At 32.5% G+C, this 13,916-nt stretch overlaps 5 protein-coding genes, 1 non-coding gene and 1 further gene across 6 annotated transcripts, besides 2 other annotated features; 4 read left to right on the forward strand and 3 right to left on the reverse strand.

The window, feature by feature from the left end:
* Positions 1–800: 800 nt before the first annotated feature.
* Positions 801–1,694, reverse strand: CYT1 (ubiquinol--cytochrome-c reductase catalytic subunit CYT1; the record flags this gene model as incomplete). The annotated part of the gene is made up of 1 exon (XM_001643445.1): positions 801–1,694. The coding sequence occupies one exon, from the start codon at positions 1,692–1,694 to the stop codon at positions 801–803; it is 894 nt and encodes a 297-aa protein (XP_001643495.1).
* Positions 1,695–7,297: 5,603 nt separating this feature from the next.
* Positions 7,298–8,047, forward strand: Kpol_489p19 (uncharacterized protein; the record flags this gene model as incomplete). The annotated part of the gene is made up of 1 exon (XM_001643446.1): positions 7,298–8,047. One exon carries the CDS (start codon positions 7,298–7,300, stop codon positions 8,045–8,047), a length of 750 nt encoding a protein of 249 aa, XP_001643496.1.
* Positions 8,048–9,110: 1,063 nt separating this feature from the next.
* CKA2 (casein kinase 2 catalytic subunit CKA2) lies at positions 9,111–10,139 on the reverse strand (the record flags this gene model as incomplete). The annotated part of the gene is made up of 1 exon (XM_001643447.1): positions 9,111–10,139. The coding sequence occupies one exon, from the start codon at positions 10,137–10,139 to the stop codon at positions 9,111–9,113; it is 1,029 nt and encodes a 342-aa protein (XP_001643497.1).
* Positions 10,140–11,009: 870 nt separating this feature from the next.
* Positions 11,010–11,840, forward strand: SLD7 (Sld7p; the record flags this gene model as incomplete). The annotated part of the gene is made up of 1 exon (XM_001643448.1): positions 11,010–11,840. The coding sequence occupies one exon, from the start codon at positions 11,010–11,012 to the stop codon at positions 11,838–11,840; it is 831 nt and encodes a 276-aa protein (XP_001643498.1).
* Positions 11,841–11,994: 154 nt separating this feature from the next.
* On the reverse strand, positions 11,995–12,093 carry Kpol_489trna1. Its single transcript has 2 exons — positions 12,056–12,093; positions 11,995–12,031 (listed from the first exon to the last, which is right to left on the reverse strand). It is a non-coding gene; the product is annotated as a tRNA-Lys (tRNA).
* Positions 12,094–12,573: 480 nt separating this feature from the next.
* Positions 12,574–12,888: a sequence feature (similar to Tkp4 protein; correction of possible frameshift sequencing error).
* Positions 12,574–13,265, forward strand: Kpol_489p22 (the record flags this gene model as incomplete).
* Positions 12,891–13,265: a sequence feature (similar to Tkp4 protein; correction of possible frameshift sequencing error).
* A 72-nt stretch (positions 13,266–13,337) lies between these two features.
* On the forward strand, positions 13,338–13,679 carry Kpol_489p23 (Tkp4 protein; the record flags this gene model as incomplete). Its single annotated transcript, XM_001643449.1, has 1 exon — positions 13,338–13,679. The coding sequence occupies one exon, from the start codon at positions 13,338–13,340 to the stop codon at positions 13,677–13,679; it is 342 nt and encodes a 113-aa protein (XP_001643499.1).
* Positions 13,680–13,916: the final 237 nt, after the last annotated feature.

Consider the following 13,916-nt stretch of genomic DNA (forward strand, 5'->3'; position numbering starts at 1 on the left):
CATTTAATAATTAATTACTAAGAGATATCCTTTAAATTATGAAAGTTTAGTGATTTTTAGTAGAAATGGGAAATGAGACACTTTGAATTGAGATTGCATGAGTGTGAGAGTCTTTAGTGAATATGCAATTCTTAAGTCATTGTTTAATAATAGATTTAATATAAGTATTGCTGTTAAATAAATAATATAAATATAAATAATATAAAAAATATTTAAAGGTATAAACAGTAAGATAAAATAAATTATACTCTCTTGTCAAATTGATGAAAGGTGAGATTTGTGAGGAATTTTTATTTTCATTGCAATATTGTATTTACTTGATTGATTGAGGAATTGTAATTAGCTTTTAATATTCACAAAACTCCTCATTGTTCAAAAATTTATGAATGAATATGAAAATGTAAGAATAATAAAAAAAACAAAACAGAGGAAAGTTTCTTAAAAAAATTGAGTAACGATTGGTGAAGAAGTTAAAATGGAGTGACGAGATAAAGTGTAGTAAAAAACGAGTAATGCTTTGAGTTTTTATTATGTCTTTTTCCATTGAATTCTTGATGAGTAAATGATACATAATGTTCCATTTTGAAAGTGCCTATAGCGTTATTAATTTTGGTTAGATCTTTATAAGTATGCATCAAAATCAATTGGCATAAAATACAGGTTTTCAAATTGATTTTTCTACTTTCGAGAAGAAATTATCACTGAATAAAGGAAAGAAGACAATTAAAATGGGGTAGAAAGATTATTCATTTGGGTACACACTTTTATCGGAGAACTTCAACAAATCGAATCAATTAAATTTATTTCTTACCAGAAGTCTTTGGTGGGTTGAATTTGAATTGTCTGGTCTTGATACCAGCCCACTTGAATTTCTTGATCCATACGGATAATAGGAACAAAGTAGATAAGATGGTAATGGTCTTTAAACCTAATCTCTTTCTTTCATCGTGTTCTGGTTCAGCACACCAGTTCAAGAAAGTAGTAACATCCTTAGCCATTTGAGAGGTAGTAGCAGGGGTACCGTCTTCGTATTCGACTAATTCATCGAATAAGACTCTAGCCATAGCAATTGAACCACCTGGGAAGTAAGGGTTGTAGTTGGCACCTTCTGGTAAGACGACACCAGCTGGAGGATCATCAGGATAACCAGTTAATAAGGCGAAGATGTAGTCTGCAGCACCGTGTCTAGCTTTAACGATCAATGATAAATCTGGAGGTAAAGCACCTTGGTTTGCGGCTCTTGCAGCTTGTTCATTTTCGTAAGGAGCTTGGATGTAGTCAGCGATCTTACCTGGTCTCTTTCTTGGGTTACCTTGTTCATCAGGTTCATCATCGTATTCGAATTCGGCAGCCATGTCACGTACTTCTTGGTTTGTGAATGCTACACCGATCATAGTTCTCCAGGCAACTCTGTCTAGGGAATGACAAGCGGCACAGACTTCTCTATAGACTTGGTAACCTCTTCTAATTGAAGCATGGTCGAAAGTTTCGAAAGGACCATTGTGAGACCAATCGAAAGCAGGAGCATGTAAACCATGTTCAGCAGCAGTCAAGGCATTGGCAGTTAAAGAGTCAGCGTATAGCAAAGCAGAAGAGGTCAAACCTGCTGTAGCGACACCACCGACTACCAATTTTGAAGATAGTTTATTGGCAAAGTTCTTTGTAGCTAAACGTTTTGTAAATTGTGAAAACATTTTTATAGTAATTCTTATTCTAATTGATGTTGGAGGAGGAGGGGTGAAGGGAAAAAAGAAGTGATGGGAATATTATTTTAGAAGTTATGAAAAATGGATTAAAATTTCGAAGATATTGGATTTAATAAATAAATAGTAAAGGTTAAATAGTGGTAACTGCGATTCAATTGTTGTTGTTGATTGATGGGGACAGATACACAATTTATTCCTTTTTGTAACAGTTAAGCAATATTTCAGTCAAATGGATGAATATATAGATATTATTGATTGCTTATAAGTTTTTCCAATAAAACCTGAATATTGTATTGAGTGAAGCGTAATAACGATAGTTTTCTCTTGAACCAAAAGTGATCAAAGAAAGTGATAGTTAAAGGATTTAAAAGAAGTTGAACTTGAATTTGAATTAGAAGGAAGAGAGAGAAGGGGGGAGGGAAGATTAAGAAAAGCAGATGTTAAAAAGTAGTTTAGAATTAATCAATCTATCAATCTATCAATCAATCAATCAGTTTAGAACAATTGAACAGGTAGGAGAGAGTGGATTGAATGATAGAATAAAGGTTTCAAAGTGAAAAAGTTGAAGTGAAAGAGAGAGATCTTATGAAATCAAGATAGGCTGGGATGCGATAGGACAGCGAAAGAGAGAGATAGTTTGTCTGTATGTGTGTTGGTCTTAATTCGATTGATGTCTTGAAACTAAAAAAATTTTGCAAAAAATTGAGCTTAGTTTAGCTTAGTTTAGCTTAGTTTAGCTTAGCGTTGGGATAGGATAGGACCAAGTAGTTTCGAGACGATGGGATGTGTCTCTGGGAGAGAGAACCGGGCACAGAGAAGAGGTTGTGTTGTGTTAGTATGTTGTTTCTGGTGTGGTCTGGGTAAAGCCGATTCGATCAGCCAACCACAGCGCAGGAATAAAAAAATGTAATTTAACGGGTTTTAGCAGAGACTACAGCACAGGTCTGTGTTTTTGTCTGTGTCTTTGCTGTCGGTCCGAGTGATATCGGTTTGGTTTGGTTTGGTTTGGTGTTTAGGGAGGAAATCGCAGAGAAGCGAAGGCGAATTTGGCAGGGGGGAGGGAAGAGAGAGAGGGAGAGAAGGACGGTGATGGATGGACAGTTGTTGTTGTCGTGTTTGACGAGCCAGTAGCAAGTGGTGGAATTTGCAACTGGCTTCTGTTTTTTGTTTTTGTTTGGAAATTCCAAGGCAGGATTGGACGGAATGCGAAAGACGACGACGACGACGGTTGGATCGGTTATGGTGCTCGTTGCTAGCGGTGCGGGGGAGGAGGTCAGGTGATACAGGAGGGTAACTACTGTGAGGAAGCAAGCTCTTGTCACATGACAAGAGAGATGTTGTCTTTTTTTTTGAAGTAATGATGCACGGAAAAGTTGACTTTATTATTTTGTGGATATTAGTATAGTAGATATGGGTTGCGACACAGTAACTAACAGAAAAAGTAAAGTTGACAGTGCACTGTTACTGATCCTAAAGGTTAGAAACTCAACGTGTAAAACACACTTGTGAAAACCGTTTCGCTGTTTATCATGTTTCAGTAACGTATTTAACTATTTTGTACCCAAACGTAAATTGATGTTTAGTTTTACTTGTGTGTTCTTTGTAAAGAAAATACTCGGTTGAACTTGTCGATTATATTATTAATTGAAAACATAAATTTTAAACAACAAGACTATATTGATTTACGTCACTGTCGTCAGAAAGAAAACATTAATGTCATGGAAAACACTTATTGCACAGCGGTTGTCACCTCTCCCAACGTACCAACAACATCTCACTGCATACGTACCTTAACATAATAGACTTTTGAACGACAGAAAATAATTAAAATACCTTTCATTGACAGCCAAACCGGTCCGTCGGACTAATCAATACGACGATTTTGATGCGGAGGAGAGCCGGAGGGGGAGGGGTAGCCAAGGAAAGGGGAAGAGAGACAAGTCAGAACTGGCGAAGTTTATGATATTTGTGTATTGTACTGCTGTGTATCGGTAGCTTAAACCGTATCTATCACTAATCACGTATTACGTATTACGTATTACGTAGACGAGTACAGCAGTGGCAAGGCAAATAAAAAAAGTTAAATTTGCTCTTTTCCAGAAAAATAAAGAAAAAAATAAAAGTTAAAGAAATTATAATCGTAATTCTGATTTTATGCTTGCTCTTTTAGAGAAAAGAGACATAAGAGAGACAAGTCAGATGCTGACCAGTGCAAACTATAATAATCTTCCTATCCAACTTAAAAAAGAAAACAAAGTATAAATCCGGTTATTCTCTGTTTTTCCTTGAAATATTACCTATATAGTACAGTACATATTGTTAAAATTAGAAGTACATGACTGTGTCTGTGTTACCAATAATCTGATGAAATCCAGCCTTTGAAGCAGAAAAATCAAATACGACTTATCTAACCAAGAAATAAAATCGACCAAAAAAAACAAACAGAAAAATTAATACACTCTCTATTTACAGAGTTTGATTGCAGCTTCAAAATAAATAAAACAAGAAACAAACAATAAAACCAAATTGAAACAATGAGAAAAAGTACGTCATAATATCAATGCCATAAATCTTAATTAAATAATAAAGAGGTTATGAAAAAATAATAATAATAATCATAAATTTAATTTTTAAAATCGTGATGTCACCATTACCACTTTGACCTCAATATTGATTCATGCAACAAGTTAATCCGAATTACTCATACACTAATAAGACATATTACTGCCGTAGCAGTAATCTTCTCGGAATAATTGCTCGTCATTACGGCCCCTGTCCCTCCGATTATTGAACGAAGAAATGGAAATCAGAAATTAGAAATATTTTATACAGAGCAAAAAAGCAACAATCTCAACAACGACAACAACAGCTATTCATCTCTTGCTCCCTGTACAATATCGTAGGAAAAGCCTGGTTGAAAGCTTAGTTGTGATTTTTCGCAGTGATGTCAGGTTGAACCATCCTTTTATTTATTCCATCCAACTCAATCAAAACTTGAGGAACGGTCGTATGCAATATTCTTCTTGATTTCACGATCGCCCCTCCCCCCGTTAATTCTATCGTACATGGCAACCAGGCAAGCTTGTTTTCTTCTAAAAACTTATCATAGTAATAGAAAACAACAAATTATGAGCTTAGCCACGGATTGGTTCTACTTGCCCCCTCTCTCTAACTCATTTCCTTCCATTTCGGGACAACGACTGGCTAAGGCCTGTATACCTCTCCGTTATGCGGCAGGAAGAATAGGTAGTAGGACAGGGGTTAAGCAGACGCAGAAAACAGAAAACACACGCTTCTTTCCCTTTCTAAGTATATTTCTCAGTGATTCCAACCATACGTATAAAAAAGGGAAATTTTTTAGAATTCCTTTTTGTTGTGGTTGTCATGTTTAACAGGATTAATTTAAACTGCGACAGAAAACATTTAGTACAAACTTATTCTAGCACTTTTTGCTATCATCCTTAATACACCTTTCCATCTCTACGTATATTTGTCAATGGTTTCCTGATTAGTATAATTCTCCGATTTTTAAATTATGGATTGGGTTCTTTTTCTTTGATTTCATGTATTTGACGTTGTCACTCTCTGGCTTTTCTTTTACTTTCGTTCCTACTCTATTTGATCTGATTTGTCCTCCTCTGCTAAAAAAATTACTCAACAAGAAATATATATCTGTTTCTCTCTCTGCAAGAAACTTCACTCTGCCTGGTATCTTTTTTTTTTTTATTGATTGTGTTGAGTACTCTTTCCAATTTCTCAGTCGAATCGGCTCGTTCAATAATATTGCTGAGGGAATCGTCTCAAGAATCGGCAGCTTCTCTCGATCATCAATAAAAAATAAGATAAAGACATAAAAAGAATTTATAACAATTACAAGACATCTCAATCATATCCGATTGTTTTTACCATCAAAATACAAAAAAATAGAAAAGATAATTAATATGTATTTCATTTCTCCTGCTGATATGTTCGGGTCTTTATTCTTCGCTTAAACAAAATATGTACCAGTCTAAGAGAAAAAAAGAAAGAAAGTCAATCCGTGCATAGACGTCCGTTCGTACTTAAACAACTGATAGTATTTTTCCGACATATTGTCCTTGATTTCATTCTCTTTCACTCTTTTCCTACGGTGTTCTCTCGTAATATCCGGAATTGACTGTCTTTTATTTCGAATTTTCTTAGTGTGCAGTGCACCCTTCGTTTCTTTTCAATTTCTCTCTTGTCGCTCTTGAACTTATTTGATTCTTTCTTGAGGTTCTCTCCCTTTCTCGCTCGAGATATTCTCATTGGCAGCAACAATGACAACAATAACAACAATTTTTGTTACTTATTTACCTTTGCTCTCTTTTTACTTTTTCACTTTCACCTTCTCCTTCACCTTCACTTTCACTGTTGATTTCGTTTTAATTTCAATTTCAATTTCAATTTTTGTCGGAATTCTGTATTCCATACTACGTCGTTCTCTTTGGTTGCTACATTTCATTTCAGATCCAACCGATTCTCTTCCTCTCTGTTCTTTTCTCTCCCAACTCTTGCTTATTTCCTTCCAAGGTTCGAACCAGCGTAGTCTGCTATAACGTACTTTGAGTGTCTGTCTCTGTTCGGTTTCGGTTTTACTCGCTTCGGTTCTCTCTCGCTCTTCCACCACACAATCCAAGCGATCCCGTAGACTGCCGAACCGAAATAGAACAATTCTTATGTGTTTCCTTCCTTTTTTCCAAGTCAAACGTCTAAATATTCCTTTTTCCTGTACTGTTTCCCAACTGTTATTCTTAGTAAAAAAAGACTAATCGCAACTACAATCATTGCTCGAAATCAAAATCAACATCTAAATCAAATTCAATAGTATTCTTCCATAACTATCGGAAAGAAATTTACCAGTTTGTACCGCTCTCTCTGCGTCTTTCTCTCTCGGTCGCCATATCTTTTCACCGAAAGTATAACTGAGCCTAAATTAGATTATATCTAATTTATGTTTTTTTTTCTTAATAACTATTTAGTAGTTTCCTAGTGACAGAACTTTGCCTTCCATAATAGATTAATCTAAATTAGATTAAAATCCCCCAAACCGAAAAGAAAAAAGAAGTCGAAGAACTAATATCTGTCGTACATTTAATCGTCGTGTTTCTTTATTCTTTTCTATTGACTACAGGAAATCAAGCTCAATCAAATTAGACTAAACTAAACTAGAGTAGCCTTAGAGCTGGGATTAGAAAATTTTTTATTTTAGTAATATTTAACTTTCTCTTATTTAAAATGTATTTATAATCTTATCTTTTAATAATATTTGTGGATGTCTCTTATATTTCTTTCCATCAATTTTAATAATTATTTTTAACCCTTGGTATCCAAGATAGCGTACCATCCCAAAAACCAAAACATTATACCAGGCATTTAATATCCAAATCAGATATATATTTATATATATATATTACAAACCAAATTCTGAAATATTTAATTATTCAGTAGGTTGTATCAATAATAGTTTATGTTCAATTTGATAAGTGGCATAAATTAAAAAATTAACCATAGATCAATATAATAATACTATAAAATTATAAAAAAATCAATATATATTTATACAAACAAAAATGCTAGAAAGTTTAGATGATTCAGTTTTAACAAAACAGAATCTAAGACTTTTAGATAACATCACAAATTACAATAAACCTGCATTAGATTATTTTATTCATGATTTCGATTCTCATAATGAACTTTCACAAACTTGGTCATTACTTCACAAAATGAATACCCAAAGGAAGATTTTAATAAGGTTACCAAGTTGTTCAATAGAAAACGAATATGATTATAATTTCTACATGAAAAGATTACATCATTGTTTATGGAGACGTTGGGCTATAGATTTAAACAATTTGAATGATTTAAAGATTAACCCTTTAGACATTAATTGGAATAAAGAAACCGATGTGACTGTTTTATATGGTCCTGATTTAAAAGAATCAATCTCTTCCCATATTCATAATATCTTCCCAGCTTCACATAAATCAAACCATGAAAATGATTCCATAGATAACCATGACTTTTCAGATGATGATTACTCCATTGAATATTCTTCATCTATCTGTTCAAGAACTTCCACTAGTTCTTCAATTTTTGAGAGTAGCCATACTTCAAATACACCTTGTCCTAAAAAGGCACTAAAATTTAACGATTATGTTCTTACAAGGGAGATAGACTCAAGAGGCATTTGTCATGAATCGCAGACTTACATCAACGATTTAAGTACTCATTACAACGCTTTAAAGATTCAACAAGATCATGCTTTGAAGTACTCTAATGATGCCGAACAAAATCAATATTATTCAAGTTTATGTTACTGATTATATTCAAAAAATTTTATATTATTATATCACCTTTCCATTCCATCATTCACTTAAGATAGAGATAAAAGAAACAATCCAGTTTCCTGTATTATTATTATTATTATTATTATTAAACTAGCATTTGTAACCAAAATTTATGATTTTTGAGAATGCATTAACAAGAAATGTACCAACCAAAGATGAATACAAAATGAGATGTATTGTCAGGAAAAACGATACTCTCAAAATTGAACTAGTTTGATACAAGTTTTTTTATTCCATTTATTATTTCATACATTATGTTTTTTACCATTTCATTCTTCTCTACTATTTACACTGACACACTTCATTCATTTAGCATTTAATATTTAACCATCATTAAGAAGCTTTAATTGATTTTAAAGTTTCATACAAACACCTTTTAATGTCCATTTCAGTACATAATACATAGACAAGTATTTTATGTATCTTTATAGTTAAACGATATTATTTATTAACCTCTAAATTCAAAAGCCATAAAGGCTTTACGAATCTTAAGTTCAAAATGTCAAAAAAAAAAAAATATCTGACAGGTTGAACCTCTACTTTCATACCGATTTCCTCTTTAGGCTCAAAAATAATGTATAATTATTGCTTTAGATGGTGTCTTGAGAGATCTAGTTGTTGCAAAAGAGTGAGTTGAGGAGCGAATATTACTAAATAGTTCAGAAATTCAGTTAAAGTTTGCATCCTGCAACTTATATTCAACATAACTTAAACAAGAAAAAAATTTTATAGTGTTAACGTTACATAATAAATACGATGGATACTATGAATACGATTCGATTTGAAACCAATTCAATCCGTACATAAGATGAAAGAAGTTTAAATTGAAATAGCACTAACGGTATTATTTTTTATTTTTATTTCTTTCTCTCTGTCTTTCTTACTTACTTTTGCAATTATGTTATATTTGTTACAGTTAATATTATTATTACTACTACAATTACTACTATTGCTACTATGATTACTATTATTAGTATTCTTTCATTATTAATATTATTATTATACAAAAATTGTAATCTATTTGAATTAAGTATTATTAGTTATCATACTTTGTCTTGAAAAATTTGTGGTTCATTGCTTCTGTAGCAGTTAATCTTTCTTGGTGATCATAGACCAACAAATTATCAATTAAATCAATGACTTCTGGAACTGCCAAATTTTTAGCATCGTTTTTAATAAAATGACCCCATGGCTTTCTTGGGAAATCTCTCATTATCGTATCGTATTCTGATGGTAATTTCAAACCATATTTATTTAAGTATTCCAATAATTCTTTGGTACCTAGAACAGCGGCAATCTTGACCAGTTGGTCAGCATTGGTGGAACCTTTGAAGAATGGTTCCTTTTTGAAGATAATAGCAGCTAACATACAACCAACAGACCACAAATCTAAAGAGTAGTCATATTGATTTAAATTAACTAACAATTCTGGACCTTTGTGATAACGTGAAGCAACACGGATATTATAATCAACACCAGGATGATAAAATTCAGCTAAACCCCAGTCGATTAATCTTAACTTACGCTCGGTAGGATCTATCATAACGTTTTGTGGCTTGACATCTCTATGCATAATACCCATCGAATGACAATAATTTAATGCAATTAATAGTTGTGTAAAATAATATTGAAGATCACTCAAGGTAAATGATGGATATAAAGTTCTAAAATCGACATTTTTAACTTCTTCAAAGATCAATGCAGGTATTTTGGAACCAGTATCTTGTACAATATCATAAAGACCGATTACATTAGGCCCACCAGTCAGGTTTGTCAAAATTTTCAATTCTCTATATATCTTTTTCATTTTAACCGGTTTTAAAACTTTAATAACACATCTTTGATTATTTGTTACACATCTACCACTGAAAACTTCACTGTATTTACCACGACCGATTTTATTAACAATTTCATAATTAGAAATAGTACCCCAGTCGATCGTTACACCTTGTTCGTAATCCCAGTATTCTTGTGATCTCTTTTCACATTCATCTTTATAAACTCTTGCAACAGAGTAAACACGACTGGATTTTTGATTTAAAGTAGATGGCGGTAATGGCATCATAGCAATAGTAAAATAGAAATAAATGAATTCCTAATATATCCTATAAATTCCTTGAGTTGTTTTATCTCAAACTCAAACTTTTGAATCTCAAACACTGGTAATAATCACAAAAAAAGAGAAGAGAATACCGTAAAATCAGTCCAGCCAATAAACAAAAAAAAAAATATTATTAAACAAAGAAACGAATTTGTATTCCCTCTTTCAAAATCAAAATCAAACTCTTTGTTAAAACCAATAACGACAAAAATATTACAATTTCAAGTACAACTTTATAATATTTGCCAAAATAAAATTAGAACCGGATGCTAACTTAAAAATAGGTAGATAAAACAAAAGATCTTACTAAAAACCAACCGATCCAATAGCTACCGTTCAACCTACTGCAAACCAAGCTTCAACTAGTACTCTATAGATGAATATAACCAACAAATAAACCTATCCATCATAGCTTTCTTATAGATTCTAATACAAAACTTTGAAAACTTTTCGTTTATTTGATATGTGTGTGTGTATGGCTTGGATGGATATTTTCGAGATAAATTTCATCACAGGCAGACGAGACAAAGGTAAAGGCAAATAAGAAGAAGAAAAAAAGCAGACAAAAAAGCAATTTGAGTATAAAACTAGCCAGAACAATGATGTTTACATTTTGATTGTGAATGCAAGGGTATAGCTTGGGTAGCAATACAATTGGTTATCAGAGGTATCGACTGTTGCAATCTGTGTTTCCAGTTTGGTATATACAATGACTTTTCATGCTTAAGCGTTCTCAGAGTATATATAATTATATAGACATATATATACTTATATTTGTATTTATATAAAGGTATATCCGTTAAGGGTTTTGGTTATATTTGGACCTGATCCACCATGTTTGAGAAATTAGCAGTGTTGAAAGTAAAGTTGGGCGATAGGCATAGCGATATAGTGCTTCGGGATATCCAATTATGGAGGAAGCCTTTGGATGGTGATAATGACAATGGACTGGATCGCAGTATCTCGAACGTTAAGGAAATTAATTATTTAAAGGGTGAGTTTCTACAATATATTGATATTAATAAGATACCTCTATGGTTGCGCAGTAGTGAACATTTCAGCAATTTGTTGATTTGTTTTACTACAAGCACCACTACAAATGCATTTTTTGAGTCGAAATTGAAATATATCAATCGTGGTATTGTAATTGAAGTCAATTCAGCAGCTGCAGCTGCAGCTGCCAACAATTATCAACATAGATATTTAATTTTCTATAAAAATGGTCATAATGTTGAGTTCATTCCAATTGATTTATCCTTGAAAGAGTTATTCGATAATAAGATTGCAAGTTTAAACGCTGATACAGAAAATGTAACAGAGGGTAAGGAGAAGAAGAAAAGCAGTAGCATTGATAAAATTCTAATGCAATCACAGAAAAAAGTATTTGTGCAGACTAATAAAGTCATGGAAAGTTTACAAATTAGTGAAAAGAGACAAAAATTTAATGAAACTTTATCAAAATTAATATTAAGTGGTTTGAGATTGAGAGGAATACCGAATACACAATCAGGGTTTCAAAAAATTTATAAGATGACATTCGATACCACAGAATTTGCACATAGAGAAGAATTAGTGAAATTATCTCACAACACTATTCATGAAATACCATTCGAAGACATACAAGAAACGGTGGAGACACTTTTAAAATTATTTACAAAATCATAGATAGCATTCCATTTCCCATATACATGTTTACATATATATATATGTATATATATTTCAAAATCATTCATGTAATATTTGATAGATATAATACAGTTACTGTCACTAGGTATGTTCCAGTTAGATGCCAAATGATTATGCAAAAAAAATAGTAGAACTCCTCATAGGGGGCTCGAACCCCTGACATTTCGGTATCCTTGGTTTAAACTTGGAATTGTTTAAAAGCCGAACGCTCTACCAACTGAGCTAACAAGGATGAGTTCTACGAAGTTTATTTTGGATAGAAAATCGAGCGGACTAACACGGGGGCTTAGCCTTTGCTGAGCACTATGTGAACTCATAAGTTATAGATTGTCTGAATTATGAGGTAACGAATAAGTTATACTCATCACAACATTATTCATAAAGTTGAAAGAAATGTTACTTTACACGAAAGTATTACTGACGCTGAAAACTTTTCCAACACTGTATATAAGAGATGATGAGATCTTAATTGATACTTATCATATGTACTATATTCCCATGTGTATATTTTATACTTTAATACACTGGATCAATATCAACTTATTAAGAATGTCGTTGGAAATAAATAAATAATCTAATACTATGAACGATTCAGTAAAGAAATAACCCTATGAGTCTCTACATAGAAATCTAATAAAGGTATGAATATTAACTGCTGGTATTGCTTTTTATTTTACTGGTAGGTATTGTAGAGACTAGTACGAGTTAGTATATGTATATATTATTAAAGGAATTATATATTCTATTTCGAATGAACCAGAAAGTCAGAGCATTATATTATAAAGATGCAATTACAAAAAATACAAACTTACAAACAAAAATTAAATACATGGAGGCCTATGAAAAAGAGTTACAGAACTTAATTACAACGAAGGTCTTTGATCCCACGCTCAGGATTCCACGTTCAGATGCTCCTAGAGACAAAATTGTGCCTATCAACACCATTTTCAGTGTCAAACGAGACGGGACTTATAAGTCTCATATTGTTTGCAGGGGGACTTACGATCTCCTAACAGCTTTGGAGACATAGAAAGATCGATTTTAAAGATGGATTCCTTGAAACTACTATTAACTATCGTTAATAATAAAGAATTGAGAATGTTAACAATGGATACTAATCATGCATTTTTATATGCTGAAATTGAAGAAGAAATATATATTACTCACCCAAAAGATAATAGAATGGTCACTCCACTCAAGAAAGCTTTGTGTGGTTTAAAACAGAGCCCTAAGAAATTGAATGATACATTGAAGGAATATATGAACTCCATTGGATTAATGGACTCAATCTTCTCGCCCAGACTTTATAGTTCAATGGATGGAGAAAACTTTATTGCTGCATATGTTGACGATTGTGTGATCACGGCAAAATCTGATGAAAAACTGCAGGATATTATTGCATAATTGGAAAAGAAATTTAGCTTGAAAGTCATAGGCACCATAAAAAATGATATACTAAAAACAGATATCTTAGGGATGAATCTAAACTGCAATTATGGGCGAGGACTGATAGAACTAAGTATGGAATCATATATTTCAAAGTTAAAGGAAGAATATCCTGAAATTATCAAAGAAGATGACAAAAAGGTAAAAGTTCCCTATATTTATCAATACAAAGTTGATCCCAGGACTGATGAATTAAATCTAACAAAACAAAAACTTAAGCAAAAGGTAAAATTTTTAGCGGAAATAGAGGGAAAGTTGAATTATATGCGTACTAGAGGTAGATTAGACCTAGAATTCGCGGTTGGTAAATTAGCCAGACTAGTATTAGACCCACATGAAAGAGTAATTGAAGCAGCACACAAACTACTATAATATACTTATAATACAAGAAAACAAACAATAATATTTAGAAGAGAAAACCAAAATGATAGTCACCAAATTACAATGATTAGTGATGCATCTTTAGCGTCTGACTTTGACTCAAAATCCAGACTTGGTGGAATAATTTGGTATGGAAACAATTTATTCGGTGGTAGAATCAACTTCTGGAATAGATCTGCTTTCAAATTGTTTTTTATTACTTACATCTCTCAGTATAAAAAAGAGGTA

This window comes from Vanderwaltozyma polyspora, genomic scaffold, assembly GCF_000150035.1.
Source record: "Vanderwaltozyma polyspora DSM 70294 KpolScaffold489 genomic scaffold, whole genome shotgun sequence".
NCBI lineage: Eukaryota > Fungi > Ascomycota > Saccharomycetes > Saccharomycetales > Saccharomycetaceae > Vanderwaltozyma > Vanderwaltozyma polyspora.